Source organism: Giraffa tippelskirchi, chromosome 1 (assembly GCF_054371585.1).
Source record: "Giraffa tippelskirchi isolate mGirTip1 chromosome 1, T2T-mGirTip1v1.2.pri, whole genome shotgun sequence".
Taxonomy (NCBI): domain Eukaryota; kingdom Metazoa; phylum Chordata; class Mammalia; order Artiodactyla; family Giraffidae; genus Giraffa; species Giraffa tippelskirchi.
The window spans coordinates 163599831-163625011 of NC_137275.1; the positions used below are offsets into that span (position 1 = coordinate 163599831).

At 39.0% G+C, this 25181-nt stretch overlaps 2 protein-coding genes across 16 annotated transcripts in view; both read left to right on the plus strand.

Moving 5' to 3' along the window:
* Window positions 1-25181, plus strand: part of PIP5K1B (phosphatidylinositol-4-phosphate 5-kinase type 1 beta) — a 521283-nt gene that overhangs the window by 249016 nt on the left and 247086 nt on the right. For 2 of the 14 annotated variants that reach the window (XM_081503774.1, XM_081503698.1), the window contains exon 2: window positions 15673-15744. The exons of 10 other annotated variants lie outside the window; for them this stretch is intronic. The gene's annotated coding sequence lies outside the window, so the exon portion shown is untranslated. Of the gene's footprint in view, window positions 1-11909; window positions 12303-15672; window positions 15745-25181 lie in introns of those variants that run through there. 2 more of the 14 variants (XM_081503788.1, XM_081503779.1) reach the window with 2 other exon arrangements.
* Window positions 9701-11078, plus strand: PABIR1 (PP2A Aalpha (PPP2R1A) and B55A (PPP2R2A) interacting phosphatase regulator 1). 2 transcript variants are annotated; one of them, XM_081504084.1, is made up of 2 exons: window positions 9701-10387; window positions 10523-11078. In XM_081504084.1, the coding sequence occupies exons 1-2, from the start codon at window positions 9823-9825 to the stop codon at window positions 10684-10686; spliced, it is 729 nt and encodes a 242-aa protein (XP_081360210.1). In that variant the 5' UTR covers window positions 9701-9822; the 3' UTR covers window positions 10687-11078. The 2 variants fall into 2 exon arrangements, with proteins under 2 accessions (XP_081360210.1, XP_081360208.1); XM_081504082.1 differs by having other exon boundaries at window positions 9701-11078.

Here is a 25181-nt window from a genome sequence, read left to right on the forward strand (position 1 = left end):
CAGTACTTAGAACGGTACTTGGCACATGTGCCCTCAGTAAATGTAAGCTCTAAGTGGATGATGATAATGATAACGACAACATTGTCTGGTAAAAAGTGTCATAACCATAAAAGCTGAAGAAGTCTCCTCTCTTAGACTTTCAGTTTTCAAATGGAGAGTGAAGAAGAAACATCTGTACCACTTCCTAATAAGTGGGACTTCAGATGATTGAACTCATCAGTGGTAAAAATTAATTTCCTACCAACAAATTGGGCTTCAGGTTAAAAAAAAAGGCATGCAGATGCTGAATTATGGTTGCATTTAGTTCATAAATTAGTTAATATGAGATAGGAGAAAATAGAGCACCCCTCCCCCTATTTAATACTCTGTTTTTTGTTGCATTTACTAGTTATATTAGCTTGAAGCTGGATAAAAGCAAAAGTACAAATTAGAAACTTCCCCCTTTCTCAGTAATAGCACTCACTGTCTTTAAGCGTCTTAGAGGTTAGGTAACTCTTGCCTGTGCAGCTGTCATCCTCTAAAGCTAAAAATTTTTCCCTAAAGCATATAGTTTATAAATCTTTAGATTTGGGGCAACAGCTTCAAGCTTCTGCAGATCATTTGGCTTGGTCCTCAAAATATACCTACAAGGTATCAGCTACCTGGAGGGAAAGATGCCTCGCAAGGAATGGTAACCTTTGAAACTTCTTGAGTCTTTTTCTGATCTCTTCCCCTTTCCTCTAACAATTTTGAGAGGGACTGGGCTCATGGTGTTTATCAGGCTCAGCCAAATGTGTGTCTGTGCATTTTATTATATGCCAGGAAGGACAGTAGCATGACAGCAGGAATTCAAAACAGGGTTTACAATGAATAAATGAGAATAAGCCTCTGGGATTAGTCCCGATTGAGAAGTTCAGCGAGATCAGGGAAGGTTGCTACTGCTGTTGGGATGGGCAAATGGTTTGCTGCAGGGAATAGGATTCACTGATCCAGCTACATTTTTAGTTCCCGATGGCCTCTCCACCTCCACGGGGTTCATCTCTCCTCAGACAGACTCAGAGTGAAATTCTTAGAAATGTGTTTTTTCTTATTTTGCCGCCTTAGAAGATGTCCACTTGATTGCAGATGAACTTCTCAGTTCATACCTTTTAGACCACAGAAGCTGTGTCTCTCTAAAAATTACTACAGTCTTAGAGAAGAAGATGAGAGAATTTTCTTCCACAGAATCAAATTAAAAAGCAAGAGAACAAAGGAAGCTTTTTGATGAACGTAGTGGAAGGGTTTAGTTCAGTTCAGTCACATAGTCATGTCCAACTCTTTGCTACCTCATGGACTGCAGCATGCCAGGCTTCCCTGTCCATCACCAACTCCCAGAGCTTGCTTAAACTCATGTCCATCACGTCGGTGATGCCATCCATCCATCTCATCCTCTGTCATCCTCTTCTCTTCCTGCCATCAATCTTTCCCAGAATCAGGGTCTTTTCCAAGGAGTCAACTCTTCACATGAGGTGGCCAAAGTATTGGAGTTTCAGCTTCAGCATCAGTCCTTCCAATGAATGTTAAGGACTGATTTCCTTAAGGATTGACTGGTTGGATCTCCTTGCAGTCCAAGGAACTCTCAAGAGTCTTCTCCAGCACCACAGTTCAAAAGCATCAATTCTTCAGTGCTCAGCTTTTTTTTTATGGGCCAACTCTCCCACCCATACATGACTATTGGAAAAACCATAGCTTTGCTAGATGGACCTTTGTCACAAAGTAATGTCTCTGCTTTTTAATATGCTGTCTAGGTTGGTCATAGCTTTTCTTCAAGGAGCAAGCATCTTTTAATTTCATAGCTGCAGTCACCATCCACAGTGATTTTGGAGGCCAAGGAAATAAAGTCTGTCACTGTTTCCATTGTTTCCCCATCTATTTGCCATGAAGTGATGGGACCAGATGCCATGATCTTCCTTTTTTGGATGTTGAGTTTTAAATCAGGTTTTTGACTCTCCTCTTTCATTTTCATCAAGAGGCTCTTTAGTTCCTCTTCGCTTTCTGCCATAAGGGTGGTGTCATCTGCATATCTGAGGTTATTGATATTTCTCCCGGCAATCTTGATTCCAGCTTGTGCTTCATCCAGCCCAGCATTTTGCATGATGTACTCTGCATATAAGTTAAATAAGCAGGGTGACAATATACAACTTTGACATACTCCTTTCCCAGTTTGGAACCAGTTTCAGCATCAGAAAAGGCATTTAGAAAAGGCAGAGGAACCAAAGATAAAATTGCCAACATCCGTTGAATCATAGAAAAATCAAGAGAGTTCCAGAAAAACATACACTTCTGCTTTATTGACTACGCCAAAGCCTTTGACTGTGTGGATCACAGAAAACTGGAAAATTCTTGGGGAGAAGAATACCAGACCACCTTACATGCCTCCTGAGAAATCTGTATGCAGTTAAGAAGCAATGGTTAGAACTGGAAATGGAACAATGGACTGGTTCCAAATCAGGAAAGGAGTGGAAGGGTAGGCTGGCTCATTTTGCGATCATAGCATGGAGTATTTTCATTGAGAGAAGCCCGTATGTATGGAGTCTTTACTGCTTACAAGGCCTATTATGGACATCATTTGATGTTTACAACGAAGACATTTGTGTCTCCACTTCATAAATGAGTAAAGCAAGCCCAGAGAAGCTAGCAAACTTGTCTAAGGTCACTGTGCTGGAAGTATGATCGTCTGACTCCAGGTTTGGAACTTTTTTTTTTTTTTTTGCTGTAGTCCTACTGACACTAATATGTTGAACACTTTTAGAAGTTTCCCAGATACCCAACTGGAAGGCCCAAGTATATAAACCCAACTGTATTTGCAACTTTTGCATGTTTTAAAGTTAACTTTATACATTATCCATAAAGCCATCAGTTCTTTTTTCCCTGCTTGCCAGTTGGGTTAATCCTTTAGGAGAAAGATAGCAAACCTGCAGAGAGAAACATATAACATGTAAACAGTAAAGGACAACAATCAAAACCCTGGTTTATGGCGTAAAAGAAGGCACTAAAAAAAAAAATGGGTGCTGCCTAAAATGTATAAAAGTGGTGAAGAACAACAAAAAATGATACCAACTCATTGTTCTATTCTGTTTGAAGGACTTGAGAATGGGGACTGGATGGCTATTTTTAATATCTTCCCTGATATTTTCTCTTGAAAAAAATTAAACAAAATAACTGCAGTTCACATTTATTTGTTTGTCTGAACTTTGCTGATGCCCTAGGCCATAAGGTTCTTTTGCCAGACCTTTGAAGCCCCCATTTTGCCTTTTTACTTCCTCCATTTAAAGACTGTGGCTCCATGTAAGTGACATGATAGCCTTTTAGCTGTTATCAAAGACGAAAGGTGAGGGGGTCAAAAGCCCCTTAGTAAACTCTTGCTTTGATTTTCTAATCCTTGCTGCTGCTTTTAAGTTTTAAGGATTAGATTCAGCACCCTCGAGGTATATGCTATGAAGGGTCTCTGTACTTACTGGCTCTCAGAAACTGTCCAGTAAACGATTGATCACAGTTCCTGAGATCATCTATTTTTCTTTCATTATGATAACAAAGTAAGATCCTTGCAGCCAGAATCGCATCCTCAAGCACATTTTTCATTCCTCCCATATGTAATAACAGCCCCTGCTGAGTTTCTTTGATGTTACTTTTGTCTCATTTGATGAATTATGCTTCAGAGGAAATGGCAGAACCAACTGGGCAGAATACACAGATTCCAGTTGAGAAAGTCAGAGGCTATGAAATGAGCTTCATTTCCTTGACTTCATGCCGTCTCAGAAATAAATAACTTTGAGGGCTCTTTGGGAACAGTGCCAAGGAGAACCAATGGTTCTGTCGGTGATCTGTAACTCACCCCAGACAAGTGTCCAGTGTTGTGTGAGGCTGCTGAAGACTTATTGGTGTTCAGGGCCCAGTGAAATGTAGCTTGAGGGGGGTGTGTATATGTTTCTGTCTCCATTCTTTGTCCTGTCACGGCCACTTATAATGTTGTGTGTCAAAGAGATTTGGAAGCTTAGCATTCCAGTTTAGACTCGTGGTTAGCATTTTAAACAAAGGATCTTCATTCTTATTGTTTTGTCTTCCATTTAGATTCTAGTTCCCATTCTGTTTTTCTCGATATTGATATATTTTGAGGACTAACTTAATATGCAATAAAATGTGTACATTTTAATTACTTTTTAAATAATTTTTTACATATGTTTATGCCTGTATCAACAGCACCCAGAGCAGGATATTAGTCCCAAGGGTAACCACTCTTTTGACTTCTACCTTTGTAGATTGCTTTTGGCTGTTCTGGAACTTATAAAGAGGGAGTCATAAAGTATGTACTCTTTTGTGTTTGATTTTTTTCATTCAACATTATACATATACATGTTGTTGAGTAAAGAATTCATTGTGTAGTGCTGTTCTGTTCATGGACATTTGGGTTGTTTCCAGTTTGGGGCTATTGTAAGTAATAATGTAAGGAACATTCTTGTACATGGCTTTTAGTAGACATAAACACTCATTTCTCTTGGCTATATACCCCAAAGTGGAATTTCTTAATCATAGATCATGTATATATATTTTCTTTTAATAGGTAGAAGGCAATGGCAACCCACTCCAGTAGTCTTGCCTGGAAAATCCCATGGACAGAGGAGCCTAGTAGGCTGCAGTCCATGGGGTCATGAAGAGTTGGACACTGAGCGACTTCACTTTCACTTTTCACTTTCCTGCATTGGAGAAGGAAATGGCAACCCACTCCAGTGCTCTTGCCTGGAGAATCCCAAGGACAGGGGAGCTTAGTGGGCTGCCGTCTATGGGGTCGCACAGAGTCGGACACAACTAAAGCAACTTAGCAGCAGTAGCAGTTAGTAGGTAGTATGATGTACTACCAAACATTTCCCTTAAGTTATTGTACCAGTAAACACTCCTGAGTTCCTATACTTTGAAAGTACACTTTTCCTCTGCAATATTTTTGTTCTAGATTGGTGATATTAGTTAATGTGGGATATGGAGACATTGTCTGTTCATCTCGGATTATACACGTACACATATTTTTGTATTTCACATTCATTCAGTATGGATTCAGAAGTGCATATTTGCCTTGTCATATGCTTGAAGATTTAATTTTAAATTGCTCCTAGGAATTGAAAGGCAGCTATGTGTTAGTTTGAAAAAAATATTAAGCACAGTAAAGTTTATTAAATAGGTGTTTGATTTTTATAAGTGTGGTATTTACTTTATACCCAGAGTTAAAACCATAAGGGTGAATTGATTCAGGGAAGAGCTAGATCCTGCGTCTGGTGTTATTTTTGCAACAGGCTGAATTACATTTTTGCATTTTATTCAACAGCTGAATTGCTGTTTTCTCTCATTTATTCTTTACCTCTTTGAGAGGAAGGAATAACACTGCTTAGAATTCTCAGCCCCGAGCATTTTGATTCTGTCAAGTATATATCAGCAGATGGTTAAAAAAGAATGGAAACTTAGAACTTGAATGTCTTAGTTCACAACTTGGATTCATTCAGGTAACCTACCTGCATGGGCTGGAGGGCACTGTAACTAATGATAGTCTTGATATGAGAAGAATTATCAAAGTAAAGAGCATATAGAATCAGTCTAGAAAGTCCTATTAGGCTGGATTTTCAAAAACTAGAGTTCTCTTCCCTTTTGGACAGAGCTGTATTAGTCGGTGTATTCATTCATCATTCACTTGTACAGTGATTCAACACTTGCTTATTGAGTGCTATATGCCATGCCTTGTTCTGGATACTAGGAGTATAGCAGGGAGCCCCCATGGAGTTTGCATTCTTGAGGACAAAGAGGGAAGAAAACATTGTATACATATTGTCATGTGGTGCCCTGGAGGATAAATGAAAACAGAGTGGGGGGATGGGAGTGTAGGCTTGGTGGTGGACTCTGCTGTTGCTTTTTATAAGGAAAGGTCAAGGAAAACCTCTTAGTCAATGGTGTTTGTACAGAGAGCTGAAAGGATGGAACAGTGTAGATGTCCACTGGAAGGAAAAGTAAGCTGAGTGGAGGGGGAACATGCCTGGTGGGCCAAAGGACAGTAAGGAGGCCTCTGCAGTTGGAGGGAAGGCAGTGAGTGGGGAGAGCAGTTGGAGGAGGGTAGGCAGAGAGATGGCAGGGACCCAGAAAGAGCACTATAGGTCATTGTAATGACTTCAGCTTTTTCCCTGAGTGGGAATCCACCAAAGGGTTTTGAACAGGAAGTGACTATTCAAATTTTATTTTAAGGATGATTTGAAGGTTGGGTGGAGAAGTAACAAGGGTAGAAACAGGGAAACGGGTGAAGATCTCTCACAGGTGTGTTCAGGTAAGAACCAAATAGCATAGATGTTTGATTTTGTGGTTGTCACCATCTCTGATCTTTATTAGTGAAGATAATTATTGTTTATACAGACATGCATGAACAATGTTGGCACATTTGAGTCATGCTAGAATTAATTTAGTAATATTCGAATTAGCAATATGCTATGAATTATGGTTAATCCTTTTTTTCTACTCATCTAATATTGATTTTCTTCTGTAAGCTCTTCCTCTTTCACCTGTTTTTATTCAATATTGTTATAACATTTGTTCAGTTGTACATGCTCAAACTTTAGCTGTTTGTGACTCCTCTCTCTTCATCCTCTGTACATCCAGACAGTCAGGATCTGGGTTGTTACCTTCCAGTCTCCACATCCATCTCCTTTTCCTGCCATTCCCAACTTTAGTTTAGATCCTCTTTTCATCAAATGGCAACTCACTCCAGTATTCTTGCCTGGAAAATCCCATGGATGGAGGAACCTGGGGGGCTACAGTCCATAGGGTCGCAGAGTCGGACACAACTGAGCAACTTCACTTCAGTTCATCTCAGAGTTAGCTATCAAATTCTCCATCTTTAATTCATGGAGAAAGCATCAAAACAATATAGGTTTTGAAGTGACATCTTGATTCAGATTCATTCAGATCTTTGTTCTTCCATATAGTTATAGGGCCTTTTGCAATTTTTGAACCTACAATTGTCCCTTTTACAAGATGAGCATAACAGTATCTGCTTTATAGGATTACAAGGAAAACTAAATGATAAATGTTTAAAGTAACTGGAAGCCCTGGGCACATAGAAAATGTTGGTTCTTTCCACCTTCCATTCTTCCACTTCCCTCTATCTATGATCCATCCACCTGGCAGGCCCTAAAGTGAAGCTCTCATTGTATTGTTCCTCTTGTTAAAAACCTTCAACAGTTCCCTGTTGCTCCACACGTTCAATACAAGCACCTTTTCCTGGCATTCAGAGCTCCAATACTCTGATTCCAACTTTAATTTGCATCTTTTCCCCATTACCTATTCTTCTCCATGTACTTCATGTATTAGCCAAGTTCACTATTATATACCCATGCTGCCAAATCTATATAAAATATTGTCTATTAAAATCCTACCTGTCCTTCGAATTCTCTCTCAAATATCATTGCACTTGCAAAGGTGTAGACAATCTGGAAATGGTTTCTCCCTGTCTGAAATGTTACTGCACATGGAGGAGGCAACATTGTGCCTGTGCTCTGGAGCCAGAATGACGAGGTCCCACTGCTTCCTGTCATCCTGGGCACATTACTTAATCCTTGCATCTCAGTTTCCCCTGCAAAATGGAATAATGATACTTCCTTTATAGTTATTGTGAGGATTAAATGAGGTTCTACATGTGATGCACTTTAAATAGTGTCTGGCACTTGGAAAGCTTAAATCAGTTTTTAGAATTATAGGTATGCATAATCAACATTATTTCATTAGCTGGATAACTAAATGAAATAGGGGGACTTCAAATTAAAAGCTGTTGGAGAGACAGTGGAAAGGGTATGGACTAGTATTCTCATACTGGTTTCTAGTACTGGTTCTCATTACTAAACAAGCTGTGTGATGTTGATTATGCCAGCCTCTCTGGATCTTACTTTCTTCAACTGCAAAGGAGACCAAACAAAAATCACTAAGCTTTCTTTCAGTTCAAATTAGGCACATGGATATCTGACGCCTCCAAATCAAATCAACCAAAACAGAACTCAGTTTCTACTCTAAAAGAACTCTTTCCCTGCCTCTGTAAATGATGCTGCCATTTACCCAGTTTAAGTAAAGCATCTCTGAGTTGCCTTTGGATTATTTATTTCTTTCACCATCTAAATCTAATCCATCTATACATCCTATTGGTTCTACTTTCAAAATATATCCTGAATCCACCTACTTCTCCCCCATCACCATTGGTAGAACCCTAGTCCAATAATCTCTTGTCTGCCCTGTTGCCATGGTTCCTAATCCATCTTTCTATCTGCACTCTTAGTCTCTTTCAGCCTGTTTTGCACAGAGCCAAAATGATATAAAACATAAACCAGATAGTATCATTCTCCTGCTCAAAACTCACAGTGGGTTTTCATCATACTTAGACTAAGATCCAGACTTTTTTACCCATTCATATCACTCTGTCCCTTATGCTTCAGCTGCACGGCCCTTTTGTTTTTTTGCCAGTTCACCACACTTATGTTTGCCTTGGTCCTTTGCATCTGCTATTCTCTGTGGTTGGAATATTCATTCCCCAAATGTCAGCAGGGCTTGCTTGTCATTTTGATCCCAGCTCTGTCTAATTGCACCCTCCCTTCTCCCAGTAGTGCTCCATCACACCACCCTATTTTATTTTTTTCCTAAGGCTTACCACTATCTAAAAAATAGCTCACGTATTTATCTCTCCCCCTCTACCCTGCCCCAAGTAGAAATTAAATGTTTTCATAGGGCCTGATTCCTACCACAGTGCCTGGCACATAGCTGGCACACAGAAGAAAAAAAGAATCTGAATACACTAAAGTATAAACTGATTTTTAATGATATGAAAGTTTATATTAATTACATGAGCCAAGTTTGTGTTTTCAAAATTCGAGGTCCTGTTGATTTTTCCTTCATTTAATCCCTCATACTGAATGAACATGATTGAACACATATGCTTGTGTTAGATATATGATTGTAAATAAAACAATAGTAATACAATTACAGGTTGGTTTTTTCCCCCTCCTTGACCTGAATAGTTCCCAGATTTACCACTCTTTCCAACTTTTTTCCTACAGTACCACCTTACTGGAAATTCCCATCATCTCTGGTCCAGAGGATTGCCTCCTCTGTTTTTTTCTGTTGGTTCTAATCTCCCGGTAACGTATTCTCCGGAATGCAGCTAGAGACCTTTTCAGTCTATTATACCCATGCTGAAAACCTTCTGAGTTTCTATTATTCTCAGGATAAAGGTCTACCACCTCACGTCTCGCTAGCTCACTGTCCACTCCAGGCCATACTCACTCCCTCCCTTTCTGGCAGTCCTCGCTTCCCGGGGAAGTATACACCGCATCCTTTTGGCCTGCTTTTGGGGATCTCCGGAGATCGACCCTTCCTCAGAGAAGGCCTCTCGGGTTAAGACCAACTTCTCTCCTCCCCATATAACCCAAAGTCGCAAAGTGCTTCTTTTTCAGAGCTATAACTTTATAAACATATACTCCTGAATATGGTAACTTTATTAACATGTGTAAAGCAAGTTTGCGCTCAAAGCTATTTGCGGAAGAAACATATTGACTGGCTTCCCAACCACTCCTCGTCCCTCCCCCTAGGGCTGCGGCGCAGCTATTACGCTTTCAGCCGGCGCCAGGAACAGACATTGCAGAGCGCTTGCGCGGAGGGGCACGCATGCGCAGAGGGACGAGCCCGCTGACAGATTCTCGGTGGTGGTGGCGGCGGCCGCGGCCCTGGACTGCGGGGAATGGGAATCCTAGGTCTCTGACTGAGCACTGCCCCCGCCTCCGTGCCCGCGACATGGCCCAGGAGAAGATGGAGCTAGACCTGGAGCTCCCTCCGGGCACAGGTGGGAGCCCGGCGGAGGGCAGCAGCAGTAGTGGCGGCGGGGGCCTCAGGAGATCTAACAGCGCCCCCCTGATCCACGGCCTCAGTGACACTTCTCCGGTGTTCCAGGCCGAGGCGCCGAGCGCCAGGCGGAACAGCACAACGTTCCCGAACCGCCACGGCCTGCTTCTGCCGGCCTCCCCCGTCCGCATGCACAGCAGCCGCTTGCACCAGATCAAACAGGAGGAGGGCATGGACTTGATCAATCGAGAGACTGTCCACGAGCGCGAGGTGCAGAACGCAATGCAGATAAGCCACTCCTGGGAGGAAAGTTTCAGCCTGAGCGACAACGACGTGGAGAAATCTGCTTCCCCGAAACGCATCGATTTCATTCCGGTGTCGCCAGCACCGTCGCCTACCCGGGGAATTGGAAAGCAGTGTTTTTCACCATCCTTGCAAAGTTTTGTGAGTAGCAATGGATTGCCTCCAAGTCCTATTCCCAGCCCAACGACCCGATTTACTACCCGGAGAAGCCAGAGTCCCATTAATTGCATTAGACCAAGTGTTCTTGGACCATTGAAAAGAAAATGTGAAATGGAAACTGACTATCAGCCAAAGAGATTTTTCCAAGGCATCACCAACATGCTTTCTTCTGACGTTGCGCAGCTGTCAGATCCGGGTGTGTGTGTATCTTCCGATACCCTTGATGGAAACAGCAGCAGCGCCGGATCTTCTTGTAACTCACCAGCGAAAGTCAGCACTACCACCGACTCTCCTGTATCGCCTGCCCAAGCGGCCTCTCCATTTATTCCAGTAGATGAACTTTCATCTAAGTGATTCACCCACCCATCCTGAGACTCGGTTTTGTTTTTGCAATGGAGAGAAAAATCAAGTTGGAACAAGCACTGAACTTTGTCGATTAATTTGAGGCTATTTCCGATTTGACCCTTTTCCTTTTTTGGAATTTCCTGAAATGTTGTTATTCTAGAGAACTTTTATGTCAGATTCCTGCGGATGCCCTTGAATTCAGTGTAGTAATATTTTCAGACGTTTTCCCAATAAGTGTGTTAAAGCATACATCTTTACGCTGCTAATATGTCTAAATACATATGTTATCCCTTGATTTTTTAAAAAACTGAGAGCTCTATTTATTTATGGGATTATTAAGTTCTGATGCAAATATAAATGTTTAATTAATCAGCATAGTAAACTGATGTTTTAAAATTCCATACTTCATGCCCACACTAATTTTTAATGTTATTGTCAGTGATTGCTAACTTCTATTTGATGAAGAACAATAACTTACCTATGTACAGCTGTTTTTAAAGTGTTAGTTTTATCCATCCAGTGGTTGTCAGTTTTACCCAGGAGTCCTTGAATATCTAATTTTCTGGGTATAGAAGTGGATGGGGAGGAAACTGATAAAAGAGCAAAATATGAAAGTTTGCAACAGATCTTTTAAATATACAAAAGTAAACATTTAAACATTTTCTAATGAAATTTTAATAGTAATTTAATATGTCATACAAATATAACTACTATACAGAATTTTTTCTTTTTTTTTTTAACCAGATAGTGCATTCCTATGGGTATATTCCTGAAGTTAAATGGGACAGTGCCTTGCAGTCTTAGCCCGCTGTACATAGGCTGAGGCCAGGTTCTTTGTTCCACTACAGACTTTATCAATTGTAGAAAATGTGTGGGATGGCCTGTTGAACTTGAGCAGAGCACCTAGGCAGATGAAACTCTCTCAGTCATTGATATGCTTTAATAAGATATTCAGTCGTGCCTCAGTGAAAATCCTTGCCAACAAGAAGCTCAAGAAACTTTTGGCTGCTTTTCTTCTTTGTCCATCTGTCACCTTGGTTTTCCCTGGCTCAGGAAGGAAGCAGCTGTTTCCTTGCCAACAGGTCCTTCCTCTCCACCTCCCAAGAAACGAGGGCATCATCAGTTAGACAAAAGTACAGTGTGACTCAAATTTCTCACAGTAAGCAACAACAGGATTGTGGAATTGTTTCAGGAACCTCTGTGGTTAAAGCTACAGCTGGAGTTGACTGCCTGGGGGATGTCAGTTAATTAAGGGGCAATGACTTGCCAGAGAAAATCAGGGGAGAGTCACCTAGGTAAATAATTATTTAATTTAGGTTTTAGTAAAGGTAGAATTATGAAATGTCCTTTTACAATTAAGACATGAAAATATTTAATGACAGATTTTTTTATATGATACTTTCTTATTTCCTGTATCTTCCTTAACTAGATAACTAGGTAGATAGAAAGAACGGCAAACAAAAGGGAAAAGGGAAAAAAATAAGAGAGACCAAGAAACCAAGAGAAAAAATTCCGGCTCATTTTTAAGTTATTGCCTACAGAGACGTTACGATTATATGGAATTTTTACAACTATGAGAATAAATGGAACCGGTCAACTCAAGAATTCAGTGACGTACAGCGAGGGTAAGATTGTGTCCACAGGCTTAAAGTTCTCTATTCTGGGTAATAGTGTTAATGTGCTCCAGTTCTGACTTTGTTGCTCAAATTCACATGTATATATCCAACTTCCTTTTGGGCTCTTTGACCTCCTCCCAGAGGTTCTTTAACCTCAGCATCTCCAGAGCAAAATTTATTATCTTTTCTTTTAACCTGTTCTTGGATGATCAGATATATCATCCTATCTGATTTCCTAAACTCAAAACCGTGGGCAGCATCTTTGACTTTCCCTCTTCCTGTGCTGCCACATTCAGCTCAATCACCATGTCCTGTCTGCTTTCGAACTGAGTCTCATATCTCCCTTTCTCTCTGTTGCCCCTGAATTTAGCTTAAGTCCCAGCCTAAGTGATCTCCCAGCCTATTTTCTTACCTCCCTTTTGATCCAGGCTTTGTACTGCCTCTAAAGTGATCTTTCTAAAATATTTGATTTTGCCATCCTCCTGCTTAAAAACTTTGTATGCTTCACCATTTTGTACATTTTAGTGAATGCTTTCTTCAGCTTGACATAGAAGGTCCTTCATGAACTGCCTATACACTAACACAGTATAGGCATCCTCTGCTCATCCTGTCCCAATTACATGTCCTTCCTTCTTTGTAAACCCTAAACTACTTGGTAATCTTTAAATATGCTTTGTACTTTCATGTGTTTGTACCTTTGATTAAATTGTTTCTTTCCCTAAAATGCCATTCCTGTCCTTTTCACCCAGGAAAATGCTTTCTTTTTATTGCATTTGATTTAACTATGAAATAATGTATACCTTCTACTTATAAAAATATTTAAACAATGCAGGTATCTATATAGAAAAAGTGAAAATCTGTCTGTATTTACTATGTAAAATTCATCTTTCCCATAGGTAATTTCTGTTAATAATTTAGTTTATATTGTATAAGATATTACTCTGCATTCCATGTATATAGGTATATAAATTTCAGAAAACCAACATCTCACTGACATCTCTTTTCTTTCCCTCATATCTAATCATTCACCAAATCTTATTGATCTTGTCTTCTAGAATCTGTCTTCTTTTCATCTCAGCTGCCACCCAGATCCAGCCTACCATCATGTCCCGCTTAGACCTCCTGATTCCCACTTGTCCCTTCACACTCTCTGTTTGGCTACCTGTTCATCTTCCATACATCAACCAGAGTAATCCTTTTAAAGTTGCAGGTCAGATCCTTACATCTCTCAGCTTAAAGCTTTTCATTTGCTTCCTGTTGTTATTGTGGTATACCAAAAGGTATTCATTCTAGCTTAGGAGGCCCTGTGTGATCTGGCCCTTGCCTCTCCCTCCCCTTGTTTTCTGCGTTCCACCCTCACTGGCTTGCTTCTCATTCAGTACATCTTGTTCTCTCCTGTCTTACCAGCTTTTACCAGATCCTCTTCCCTGAAGGTATAGAGAAACTTTTATTTCTGTAAGTTTGTTTTTCTGTATCGGTGGTAAGTTTTAAATCCAATAAGCCTCTAAGTTTTTATAGACAATTTACATTATTGTTCATAACTTCAGTCATTACTCTGTAGAATGTAAGGGGCTAGCTCATATAAGAATTATCCTTCAGAAAACATTTTTAAGGTATTAGTATTACTAATCTATAAACTTGGTGCTAGAAGCCCCAAAGCACATATCAACATTGAGTTAAAGTGCAGTTCATATGTAACAAACCCCTGTTGTATATTTTCCTTTGTTATGTTTGTTAAAAACAGCAGTGTAAGTGGAAAAAATAATTAGTAGTCACCAAATCTGCGACTGCTGGATGTCAGAACCTTTAAGCATACTTAAAAGATTGATTGTAATCAAGAATAATCGGTATGTGGTTGCCTTCCAGTGGTTCTCATTTATCTGTTCAGCCGGCTACATACCTACAAGAGACCTTTCTTAGATATTTGGCATATAATGGGGAAAGGGTCAAGGCTTATGAGGGAAACAGGACTGAGAATTGTTTTTTTTATTGGCATGTTTTTAGGTCAGTAGAAAAAGTCTGAAGGTCCAAGAGAGAAGTGGGATACTGGGGGTGGGGGTAGGGGGAAGGGAATAGTTGCCAAAGCAACAAACCAAAGATGGTGATGTAACTGACATTTCCTGAGTAGCATCAGAGAATAGAAGAGTTGGTCTTGGAAAGCACTTTTTTTTTTTTTTTTCCTTTTGCAATAGAAAGGAGAGTGAAAAGGCTAGACAACAATAGCAGTAAATGTTGATTCATGTTGCAGGAGTTTAGGGGTATGAAGGAAGGCATATGAAAATTGAACGAATTTCTGATTACTTCTATTTTCCAATTTTTAAGGAGTGTAGGATATTTGAGGGTAGGGCAGGAGTACCTTTGGAAGCTTGAGTAAAGTAAAGGTTTAATGCTGCCTCTGTAAGAACCTGTAAAGGAGTGACAAGGGTGAGTAGGAGTTTTGTTAGGCCACATTAGATGGCAGGTGCAAAAGAAATGGATTGGATTAACCTCGGTTTGGGAGTTGGTTACACACTTGGTAAAGCCCAGTGTGTGAAGCAATTAAGGGTTCTGCTGAAAGTGGAGTTTAGTGATTGGCCAAGATCTTGAAGATGTTACAAGAAGTTAGCAGTGGATCATGGACTAGGCTGTTTTTTCAAAATCTTACATTCCACTCGACCATGACAAAGTATACTTAGAGTCTGATCTCACTGCAGAACTCAGTTTATCAGTTTTGCCCATGTTTTCTCATGTTCATTTTATTCAGAGAATCAATCCTAAATCAACAAGCCTTGAATTCCATTTAGATGATTTAAAAAAAACACACAGAAAAACTTTTTTTTGAGTCAGATTGCTCACTATAGCCAAGACAGTTCTTTATGCCTTACCTACCTTGCCATCCAACTAAAAAAGTTTTCTTAAAAGTTAGTATGACCTTTATGTTCAAATGTCTATTATAGAGTACTTAACTGCTTGTCAGGCTCTGTTCTAGCTGCTAAACAAATGTATTATTTCATTTAATCTTCATCACTGTCCTCTGAGTAAATTGGTGCCATTATTATTCTCATTTTATTAGTGAGGAAATGGAGTCACAGAGAGATTAGGTAACCTGTTCAGGATTCCAAAGTAGGAGGCAGGCACCATACTGTAGTGGTTAAGAACAGACCGTGGAGCCGGGTGGCTGAGGTAAGGATTAAGTGGGTCACTATATGTCAAGTTCTTACAGCAATGCTGGCAATTTCTGTAGAAGTATCGACTATCATTACTATCCTTGTGGGGATGGTGGTTGTCATTATATTATTGTTGTCATCTAGTGTGTACTTGCTGAGGAATCTTTTATCATCCTTGACTGGTGAAACTCCTCCTTTCACACTCAGTAACAATGTACCTTTTACCCCTCTAGGCAGCCTGTCCTTTTATAAGATGGGTGTTTTCAACATCAGAGTCTTCTTACACTGAGCAGACATTTCCCTCTGTAAGTTCCACCATTTAATTCATGTCCAACTCTCTGGAAAATGCAGAACAAGCCTTATCTCTTATTTATATGGTAATCTTCCCTTCACAAATCAGAAGCACTGATCCCTCAGTAATTACCTTTTCTTCTGGATTTGGGGACTCTTGAGGAGTTTTTTCAGTGTGCTTTCTTAATAAAGTAGAGCTATCCTTGCTTGGCAGGTAGGATTTTCACAAGACAGTGATCCCTTTAAGACTGTTTGCTTTCCCTCATAGAAAAGCAGGAGATGGTCTAATAACCTGAATCATTGCCAGTAGTAATAATAATTGGCACTAATGTTTATTGAGTATTCAGTATGGGCCTAGACACTATTTTCTGTGCTTCAATCCTCATGACAACCCTATGAGGTAAATGCAATGATTATTCCCATTTAATATGAGAAAGCCAAATACATTTTCTCAAGTCTCTATTACTTTCTTATTTTCTTCTCCTTTTGAATTTAAGTCTTTTTGTCATTTCCTTATGAACAAACTTTTGGTTTTGTTTTTGAGATGAAGCCTATTTTCCAGCTTGCTAGTGTTACCACTTCTGTTTTGATCAAATGATATGGTTACTTAAAATGATGGCTTTAGACATTATTATCATATTAAAGGAAGCAATCAGGAGGATTGTTTTCTTTACTAAGAGGTTAAAAAAAAGTAGAATAGAAGGAAATCATAATTTACATATTTTAAAACTGATTTGCTATTTGAAATAAGAAATCCCAAACTACAAATTTTAGATTGTTTTAAAAAACATGTGTAAATAAAAAATACGTACATATGTTATATATGTTTTGTTATACTTGAGTTATACAATATCCTTGGTTGTCCTTAGATTATTCTCCTAGGGAAACAAGCAAGAACCACTTGATCCCTCCTCCCCCAAATAAGCTCTATATGGTAAAAATGTATCATTTTTAGAGGAAAAGTAACCCCATTTAAATGCCTGATAGTTGCTCAGTCATGTCTGACTCTCTGCAACCCCACAGACTGGAGCCTGCCAGGCTCCTCCGTCCATGGAATCCTCCAGACAAGAATACTGGAGTGGGTTGCCATTTCAGTTTTAAACAGGATTTTAAAAGTGATCCAAAAACCTTTTATTACCTACATAACAAATTCGCCTTCTTTCTCTATAAGAAGCTTTCCCCAGAGGTTAGAGATTTAAATTCAGAACAATTGAACAATCCCTGAGAAACTTTTTTTTTTTTTTAACCTTTACTTCATAAAAAAATCACTTCACTGTTCAGCAAAAGGACCCAAAAAAGAAAAACTTAGAGTGCATTTAGTTGGTGGTCAGACTTCAAATTTCAGTGTCACATCCCTGCATTAGATACTTGGAAACAAACCATTGAAAGCCACAGTTTATTCCAAAAGGTTGCTAGGATTTTTGGAAGTTCAATAAATATTTTCAAATCACCTCAAAAGTGACTTTTGATTCTGCCTGTAAGAGAAAAGAGTCTGAAGAAGCATAGGTAGGTAGAGATAATTGAATCACTGTACTGTACACCTGAAACTAACACAGCATTGTAAATCAAATTACACTTAAATTAAAAAATGAAAATAAGGAAATTAGCTTTAGGGAGGTTAAGTGATTTACCCAAACGCACAGAAATAGTAAGTGGATGCAGATAAAATTTGTACATATGTAGCTTGTTTGTGAAAATAGTTTTATAACAAGTCAGGCAGATAACATCAAGTACTCCAATCTTGTGTATGTACAACTAAATGTACACTCACATTCGCACGTATACACACCTGACCTACTTTATGAGTCTTGTTCTGTATGCTTGGAACCATATTTAGCTTTATTTCCATTTTAGATTTCCTCTCATTTTCCTGTCCTTAGTTTTCAGTTAGGTAGGTTAGATTTTGTAAATTATACACACACATATACATATATAGATACTGTTGGCAAGAGTGTTTTGTGCCTTGATTTTGCATCAACTTTCCAAATTCCAGTTGCTGCCCTAAAAGAGATACAGGTATTGTGTTCTCATACCTAGGGTTTCTTTGTGCCTGATTTCTAGTTCTCCTGTTTGAACTTTTGGAATAAATACTTGGGTAGATGTGAAAATCACTCATTAACAAATTCTCAGACAGTATGACTGAAGCTAGAGAGCAGAGTACATATTGCTTCTATTTACCTGTGAAAGTTCAGTTCTGTATCAATGCCAGGGGTAGTTCTGGTTCTTTTCCAATTGCCTACAACTGTCTTCCAAAGCAAACTGACATCTAAGGCTTGGCTAGCAAGGCAGGTTGTGAAAGAAGACAATTGAAAAAGATCTTTTGTGCCCTTGCAAAGTAAAATGATTGGTTGAGGTGACCATTCCTGTGATTCAGACAATCCCTTCCCCTTACTTTCAGCACAAAGAATGATTTTACTGTTGCAGTGCCAGGAGGATTACTGGAACTTCAGTGATGAGTGGCTGTTGAGTGTTGGTGTCTTTTGGACAGAAGAATGAGAGCTGTTGAGAAGGGGATGGGAGTGAGGAGATGATGAGTAGATTGGATATACCTTTTGGCACCTGAGCCCTCAGACTACATTGTGAGCTCCCTGTGGGTTAGAGAGTGACATTGATGGTGATTTTATTCATGAGTGTTTGTTTTTCCTTTTTTTGTTTGTTCCACTTCATTTGGGATTTGGGGTTGAATCAGTGTGTGTTTAAGAATTTTTTCAAGCATCTTTTCCTTTAAGGCCTCATCTTTTATGTCTTCCAAAAAATGGTGAATAATAATACAGTGATACTGATAATTATCTTTTGTTATTATCGAAGATTACTTTGAGTCAAGAATTAAAGTTCTTGGAGCTCTTTAACACTTTATACTAGGTTTAAATTTAACCTTTAATTGGTTAAATTAAACCAATTAAAATAGTCTTTCTCAAGGCCCCATTTTACCACACTACTTGCTACCTGAATTTCTAAAATGCACACCTGAAATCAACTTTAATGGCTACCCTTTTACTTCAGGATTAAGTCCAGTTACGCACTATGATAATTTGCATGTCTCCACAGACCCCCTGAACCCCCTAGCTACACTGCATTGCCTGGGGTTCCCCCAGTGTCCTGCTCCCATGCACTGGCTGCGCTTTGACAAGCTGTGTCCTTCCTTAGAACTGCACCTTCTTCTTCCTCTGCGCTCCCTACCAATCTTCTTTCCTTAACTTAGACCGAGGGGATACAGCTTCTGAGAAGCCTATCCTGATGCCTCTGCCTCTCCAGCCCTGGACAGTTAGATAGCTTTCCTCTGTGATCTTGTTATACTCAGGCCTTGCTTCTATAAAGGCACTTAACAGGCTGACATGTATTTGTGTGGTTTCTTGATTCTTGAACCTGTGTAAAAGCAAAGCCTCTGTCTTTTACTTCTGCCCCTAATGCCTGTGCATAGAACGTTATAGTTACCCAAATTTATATTGAGTAGATGATTAATGGATGGATAAATGGGTGGGAAAATGGCACAGATTGTTTTAAAGAGAAAGGAATGTAGTAAGATATTTAGTGGAACAAGCTGAGTCACATGGTTGGGTTCTTTATAGTTTGCTAGGAGACTAGAAATTCATTCAGTAAGTAATTTTGATTTGAGCACCTGCCTCACACTGGCTAGTCCCTTAGGATACATCAATGTACAAAACAAAGACTCCCATCCATATAGAGGACACATTTTGCTTATGTTCTAACAGGGTGGAGGGAGAGCAACTAAACATAATAAATTAAGTAAATTATTATACATAATATATATAGTGAGGAACAGCAACGACGTCAGGGTGGCAGGAGCAGATTTGTTGAAGGGAGAGGTAGTTGGAGGGGCTTAGAGAGGTGGGCAAGGGTGGGGACTGTTGCAGGTACAGGTGGCATAAGGTCTTGTGTGCCATTAAAGGACACTGACTTTGAATATGAGAGATGGAGAGTTTTTGCAGGGGGTTGAGCATAGAAATGGCATGACCTATCTTAGGTTTTAAAAGAAACACTCTTGCTGTCTTGAGAGTAGACTATGAGCGGCAAGGGAGGAAGCCAGTAAAGACAGGGGGTAGGAACTACTCCCATTAGGGGGACCAATTAAGAGGCTTTCCAACATCTAGTAGAAGATGATGGTGGCTTGAATGAGGGTGGTAACATTGGAGATGAGGAGAAGCAGTTAAATTCTAGATTATATTTTGAAGGTAGAGCCAATAGATTTTGCTCTACCTTCAAAGAAGATAGAGCTGACAGATTTAAGGTGGATATGAGATGCCTCGTGGAGGAGAGAGAAACTGAAAGGATGGAGTTGCCATCAACTGAGATGTGGAAATCTATGTATGAGGTAGGATTTTTTTTGTTCTGGGGGTTGTTTGTTTGCTGCTGCTGTTTGGCGGGGAGTGGGAAAGGGAGGTATGGGGACAAGAGGTATTAGGAGCTCAGTCTGGATATATTGAGTGCTACTGCTACTGCTAAGTTGCTTCAGTCGTGTCCGACTCTGTGCGACCCCATAGACAGGAGCCCACCAGGCTCTGCTGTCCCTGGGATTCTCCAGGCAAGAATACTGGAGTGGGTTGCCATTTCCTTCTCCAGTGGGATATATTGAGTAAATGAACCTTATTAGACAGTCAAGTGGAGGTGTCAAGTAAGCAGTTAGATATCCGAGTCTAGAGTTTAGAAAAGAGGACTGGGCTGGAAATACACAACTGGGAATCATGTGCCTGTGATGATATTTAGAGTCTAGAGAATACACGAGATCACTACAGGTCACATGTGAAGAACAGAAGAATAGGAACTAACCTAGGAATACTCTGTAACATTGAGAGGTCAGGAAACATAGACTGAGAAGAAACAACCAGGGAGGTAAGAAAACTGTGAGTGTGGTGTCCTGGAAACTATGTGAAGAAAACGGACGAAAGAGGATGGAGTGATTGAATGTTATCAGTTGCAGCTGATCTGACAAGTAAGGGAGGACCAAGTGTTGAGCCCTGGATTTAGTAATGTGTACATTACAGGTCACCTTGGTGAGAGTCATTTCATTGGAATGATGGAGTAAAAGCCTGATTAGAGGAGGTTTAAGAGAGACTAGGATGAGCAGAATTGGAGACAGCCAGATGGCTGAAGAAAGAGATTGAGTTCTTCTAGATACTTGAGGATAAAGAAGAACTAAAGTGAAAAGGTCACTCCCTTCCCCTTCTTATGAGTAAACTGTTTTTAAGCATTTCAAATATCTCTTTACATATGTATGATTATAATTTGAGAAAAAAGCAAAGTCTAGTAAAATTGTTTTCTGTCCTTATTTTTTTCTTTTCGGGATTATTATGAGGAGAAAGATCTATAAGTAAATGCTTTTACTCCAAACATGAGTAGACTGTTCAAGCAAAAGGTTTACAGATTCACTTCCTTCATGAATTCATCTGGTTCATTTTATTCCCATGTCATCTATTTCTCTTAATGGCTTTTTTTCCACTTATAAATTGAAATTTAGTTCCACACTCTTGACACAATTATTTCTGTCTGCAAGTTTGGCCCAGTTTCTTAACCCAGAGACGTTTTCCTCTTCAGTGAGTACTGTGAATTTTTTTTTTTTAAGTAGTTCATTGTCCTCTTAGGTTTTATTTAGGGACAGATTTTTTTTTCCTTATTCCTTTTTGAAATTGTTGCTGATTAGTAAGAGAGGAGAGTGCCAGTTATGATAAGGAAGGAAGAATGCTTTCCTCACTTTGAATTGCTACGATTTCATTCTGATCGTAAAATATTGTCAGGTTCATTCTTGTGGGTTGGGCAGTCTGTCCCAGTCTTTCATACAAGAGGACTCAAGGACATCCAAGCCATATTTGTACTCAGGAGGGAAGAATGCTTTCTCCTGGAATTCCTTCTCTCTCCTGATATTGCATTTGTACCTTTTAAGACTCCAATCAAGTCCCGTTTACTCCTTGGAAACTTCTGTGCTTCTCTTGGCTCTGGGTAGTATTGGTTTCCTCTTAATTGCTGTACTTACTGCTTGTAGCCTTTACTTTGCTGGCTGGTTTGGGGTTTTTTGTTGTTGTTTTGAGGGAGGAGGAATGGGAGGTGGGCAGTGGAGGGGGTTAAAAGCGCTGCATCTGCAGACTGGTAGAAGTGCTTTCCTGACCTAGCCCACCTCCCTGCTTTGTGCAAATTAGTTAATCTTTGTGTACCTCAGTCTTTTTACCTGTCAAGTGGGAGTAGTTCCTACCTCAAAAAAAGTTGTTAGAGTTAGAGGAGAGAAAACATTAAATTTATATATCATAAAACTTATTTGAATAAATGCAAACCTGAAGAATGTATATATTATATGTAATAATCCCCTATCGTTATGGCAGATTTCCTGAAAGAAAGAGACAAAGGCTTATATATCTTTCCTAACAACCAGTTCTTCTCTATAGAAGGACCTGGGTTCTTAACAGTGATGATAGATGGAGCTTAGGAAATGTGGTGTTTGCGTCTGGAAACCTATGATATACATGTCATAATGTATTTCATTGTTGCACATTAGTGTTTCAGAATTTAGGAACTCTTCCAGACTAAAACCCTTCCAGTGCACAGGCTAGAGATGATGTTGCAACTTTGATGATGTGTGATGTCAATATGCTCTCCTTTCCAGTTTTCCTAACACTCATGAAAATTGCTGGGTTTTTTCCTCTCATTCACATTTTCACAGACCAGAATTCAGAAATCTGCTTTAATTTTAATACAATCTATCAAATTCTGTATAATTAGAAGAGTTTAGATGACATTTTCTTTTAAGCAACCTTTCATAAGCCGCATATTTTAATAATGTGAAAAAAGATAGAAAGAACCAGATAGGCTAAAATAAGCAAATACTTTCTGATGATAAAAGCAGTACAGATACATTTCAAAATTAAAAGAATTCTAGTAAGCAAAAATAAGTATACTTCACTGAGATGCTGCTGTTAACCTTCTCGTGAATGTTGTTCTAGGCTTTTTCTTTGATTAAATATGCACGTGTAATTTTTACACAAAAATGGCATCTACTGTATAGGTAGCTCCACAGACTGCTTTCTTCCATATAACATGCAGTGAATGTTTGAAGTATACTTTTGCATCATTTTGCCCTCTGTGGCTGTACCATGTAAGAGGTAACCAACTGATTTTGGCTCCCTAGGAAGTTTCTAATTTTTTTTTTTTCACTTACAGTGTTCTGATGTACACCTGAACAACTTTTACAATTTAAAGACCACAGAACTTTCTTGGACTTGTCAACATGAAGTAGTTGGCATGTTAATTTCAATTCAATTTTGTCCAGTTCTAAAGCATTCTTTTCCAAGTCAGTTTTTAGTGATTTATTTGATGGTCATGTTTGGAGATCCCATGTGTAACTAGGAAAAAAAAAAGTATAGTTCTCTGAAAATAATCTATATTTCAGTTTTTTAAAGAAATGAATATGAGATAGCCTTTTCTTTAATCCAGGCTAGAATGTTTTGATAATGTCATTTAGGAATATGTGGCTCTGAGGTTTTTATCACTTTCCTATACCTGCCTTAACTGTAATTCAGAGTTAGTGAGGTCGGCAGGAGGTCAGTTATTACTGTTCTATCATCTCAGTGGGAGAAAGGTTGGACCATGTGGAGGTGAAGAGGGTGCAGAGATTGTGTGGGTGGGTGGTGATGGAGTAGGAGGCCGGGATTAGACAGATATCTGCCTCACAGACTTTAGGGTCCCCACTGTTTTCATCATTCACAGCTATGGCAACTTGAGATTTCACATTTTCTAAGTTAGTCATTAGTCAAGATATCAAATATTGCCTCCAGCTGCCCATTGAAATGTATCAGAAATCTTGACATTAAAATTGGTATTTTTGTTTTATGCATCTAGAAATGACATGAAAACCTTTGTGATATCATGTTTGTCAGTATTAAGGTTATAAAATATGACCACCAAATTTATAGATTTTAGCAGAAGGAATAATAGAGATGACTTACTCATTTTTGCAGTAAATGTTCAGTGAATACCTACTATGTACCAGGCTCTGTGCTGGGGTTGGGGATTCAAAGGGGTGGACAAGTCTTTAAGCTGCTATTGGTGGGGATACGAACATTAAAAATTAAAAATGCACAGGGCTTTGTAGTGCCTTGCTGTGATATATAACAGACATATTTTCATATTTGCTGCTATAAGACTATAGAGGAAAGAATACAAAGGTGTTTACAAAAGAAGCAACTCTTTTTTTTTAACTTTTTATTTTGTATTGTAGTACAGCCTATTAACAAACAATGTTGTGATAGTTTCAGGTGAACAACGAAGGGACTCAGCCATACATACACGTGTATCCATTCTCCCCTAAACTCCCCCCACCTCATCCAGGCTGCCACATAACATTGAGCAGAGTTCCATGTGCTATACAGTTGGTCCTTGTTGGTTATCCATTTTAAAGCAGTGTGTATGTGTCCATCCCAAACTCCCTAACTATCCCTTCCCTCCATCCAAAAGAAGCAGCTCTTTAGCAAATTGATAAGTGAGGAGTATCCTCCAAGGGAAAAATGAAGAGGGTCATGTAACATACGCAAAGAGCAGAGTATATTCTAGCAATTTCCAGCCAACAAGAATTACAATGTTCATTTAAAGCAAATAATTAATTCTTAAGTTTAAAAATTTTTTTTACTTAATGTTTTCTTATTTCTCTATTTCTGGCTTTTAAGAACATAATTATTTATTTGTTTATTCCATTTTAGGAGGTTCTTAAATTGTTTGATCCTAAAAGAGTAAATGAAATGAACTTGGCTTAATAAGGTGTTCTTGTAACTATTTGTGTCTCAGTGACATTCTTTTTCTCTTGCTTTGAATTTAATAGCTTAGAAATTATGGCTGTAGATTCATAAGGAGATTGAAAGATAGAATAGACAAAGAGGATGTAGGTCAAATTATCTGTGAATTTTTCATGTTGTTAATAATGCTCCAAAATGTCATCAAGAGCACTGTGCATATCTGTTGGTCTTAGCATTGGAAAAGCCTTCAGCTGTACATCCTGAGACTTCAGATAAAGTGGATTAATAGTGGAAAGGAACCAGAGAGTTAGACTAAATAGATATGTTGTAAGAGAGCCGTAATAATCTTATTTAAATATTTTCCACATTAAAATAAGGCATGTAGTACTGCTGTGTTACTGCCATGATTTTTTAAAATAAATGAATTTGCATCCATGATAATTTTTTTAAATTCTCCATAGAGTACCACAAAATAACTAATGTGAATACTTGAATAAAATAATCTGTTGAAGCCCAGATTCAAGGCATAATGATTCCCTTATTAATTTTAATCTTGTTTAATAAGCAAGAATTTTTTTGTTTAGGAAGCCTAATTAACAATATTCTGGAGAGTGATAATTGGGGTGAATTTCTAGTATTGTTGTAACACTGTTTACTTGGTAAATATTTCTCAAGCACCTTACTCTAGGCTAGAGACTCACCTTTCATGAACAGTT

Bases quoted from the DNA above. Each gene is read 5' to 3' on its own strand.
- PABIR1 (XM_081504082.1), top strand. From the start codon at position 9,823: ATGGCCCAGGAGAAGATGGAGCTAGACCTGGAGCTCCCTCCGGGCACA.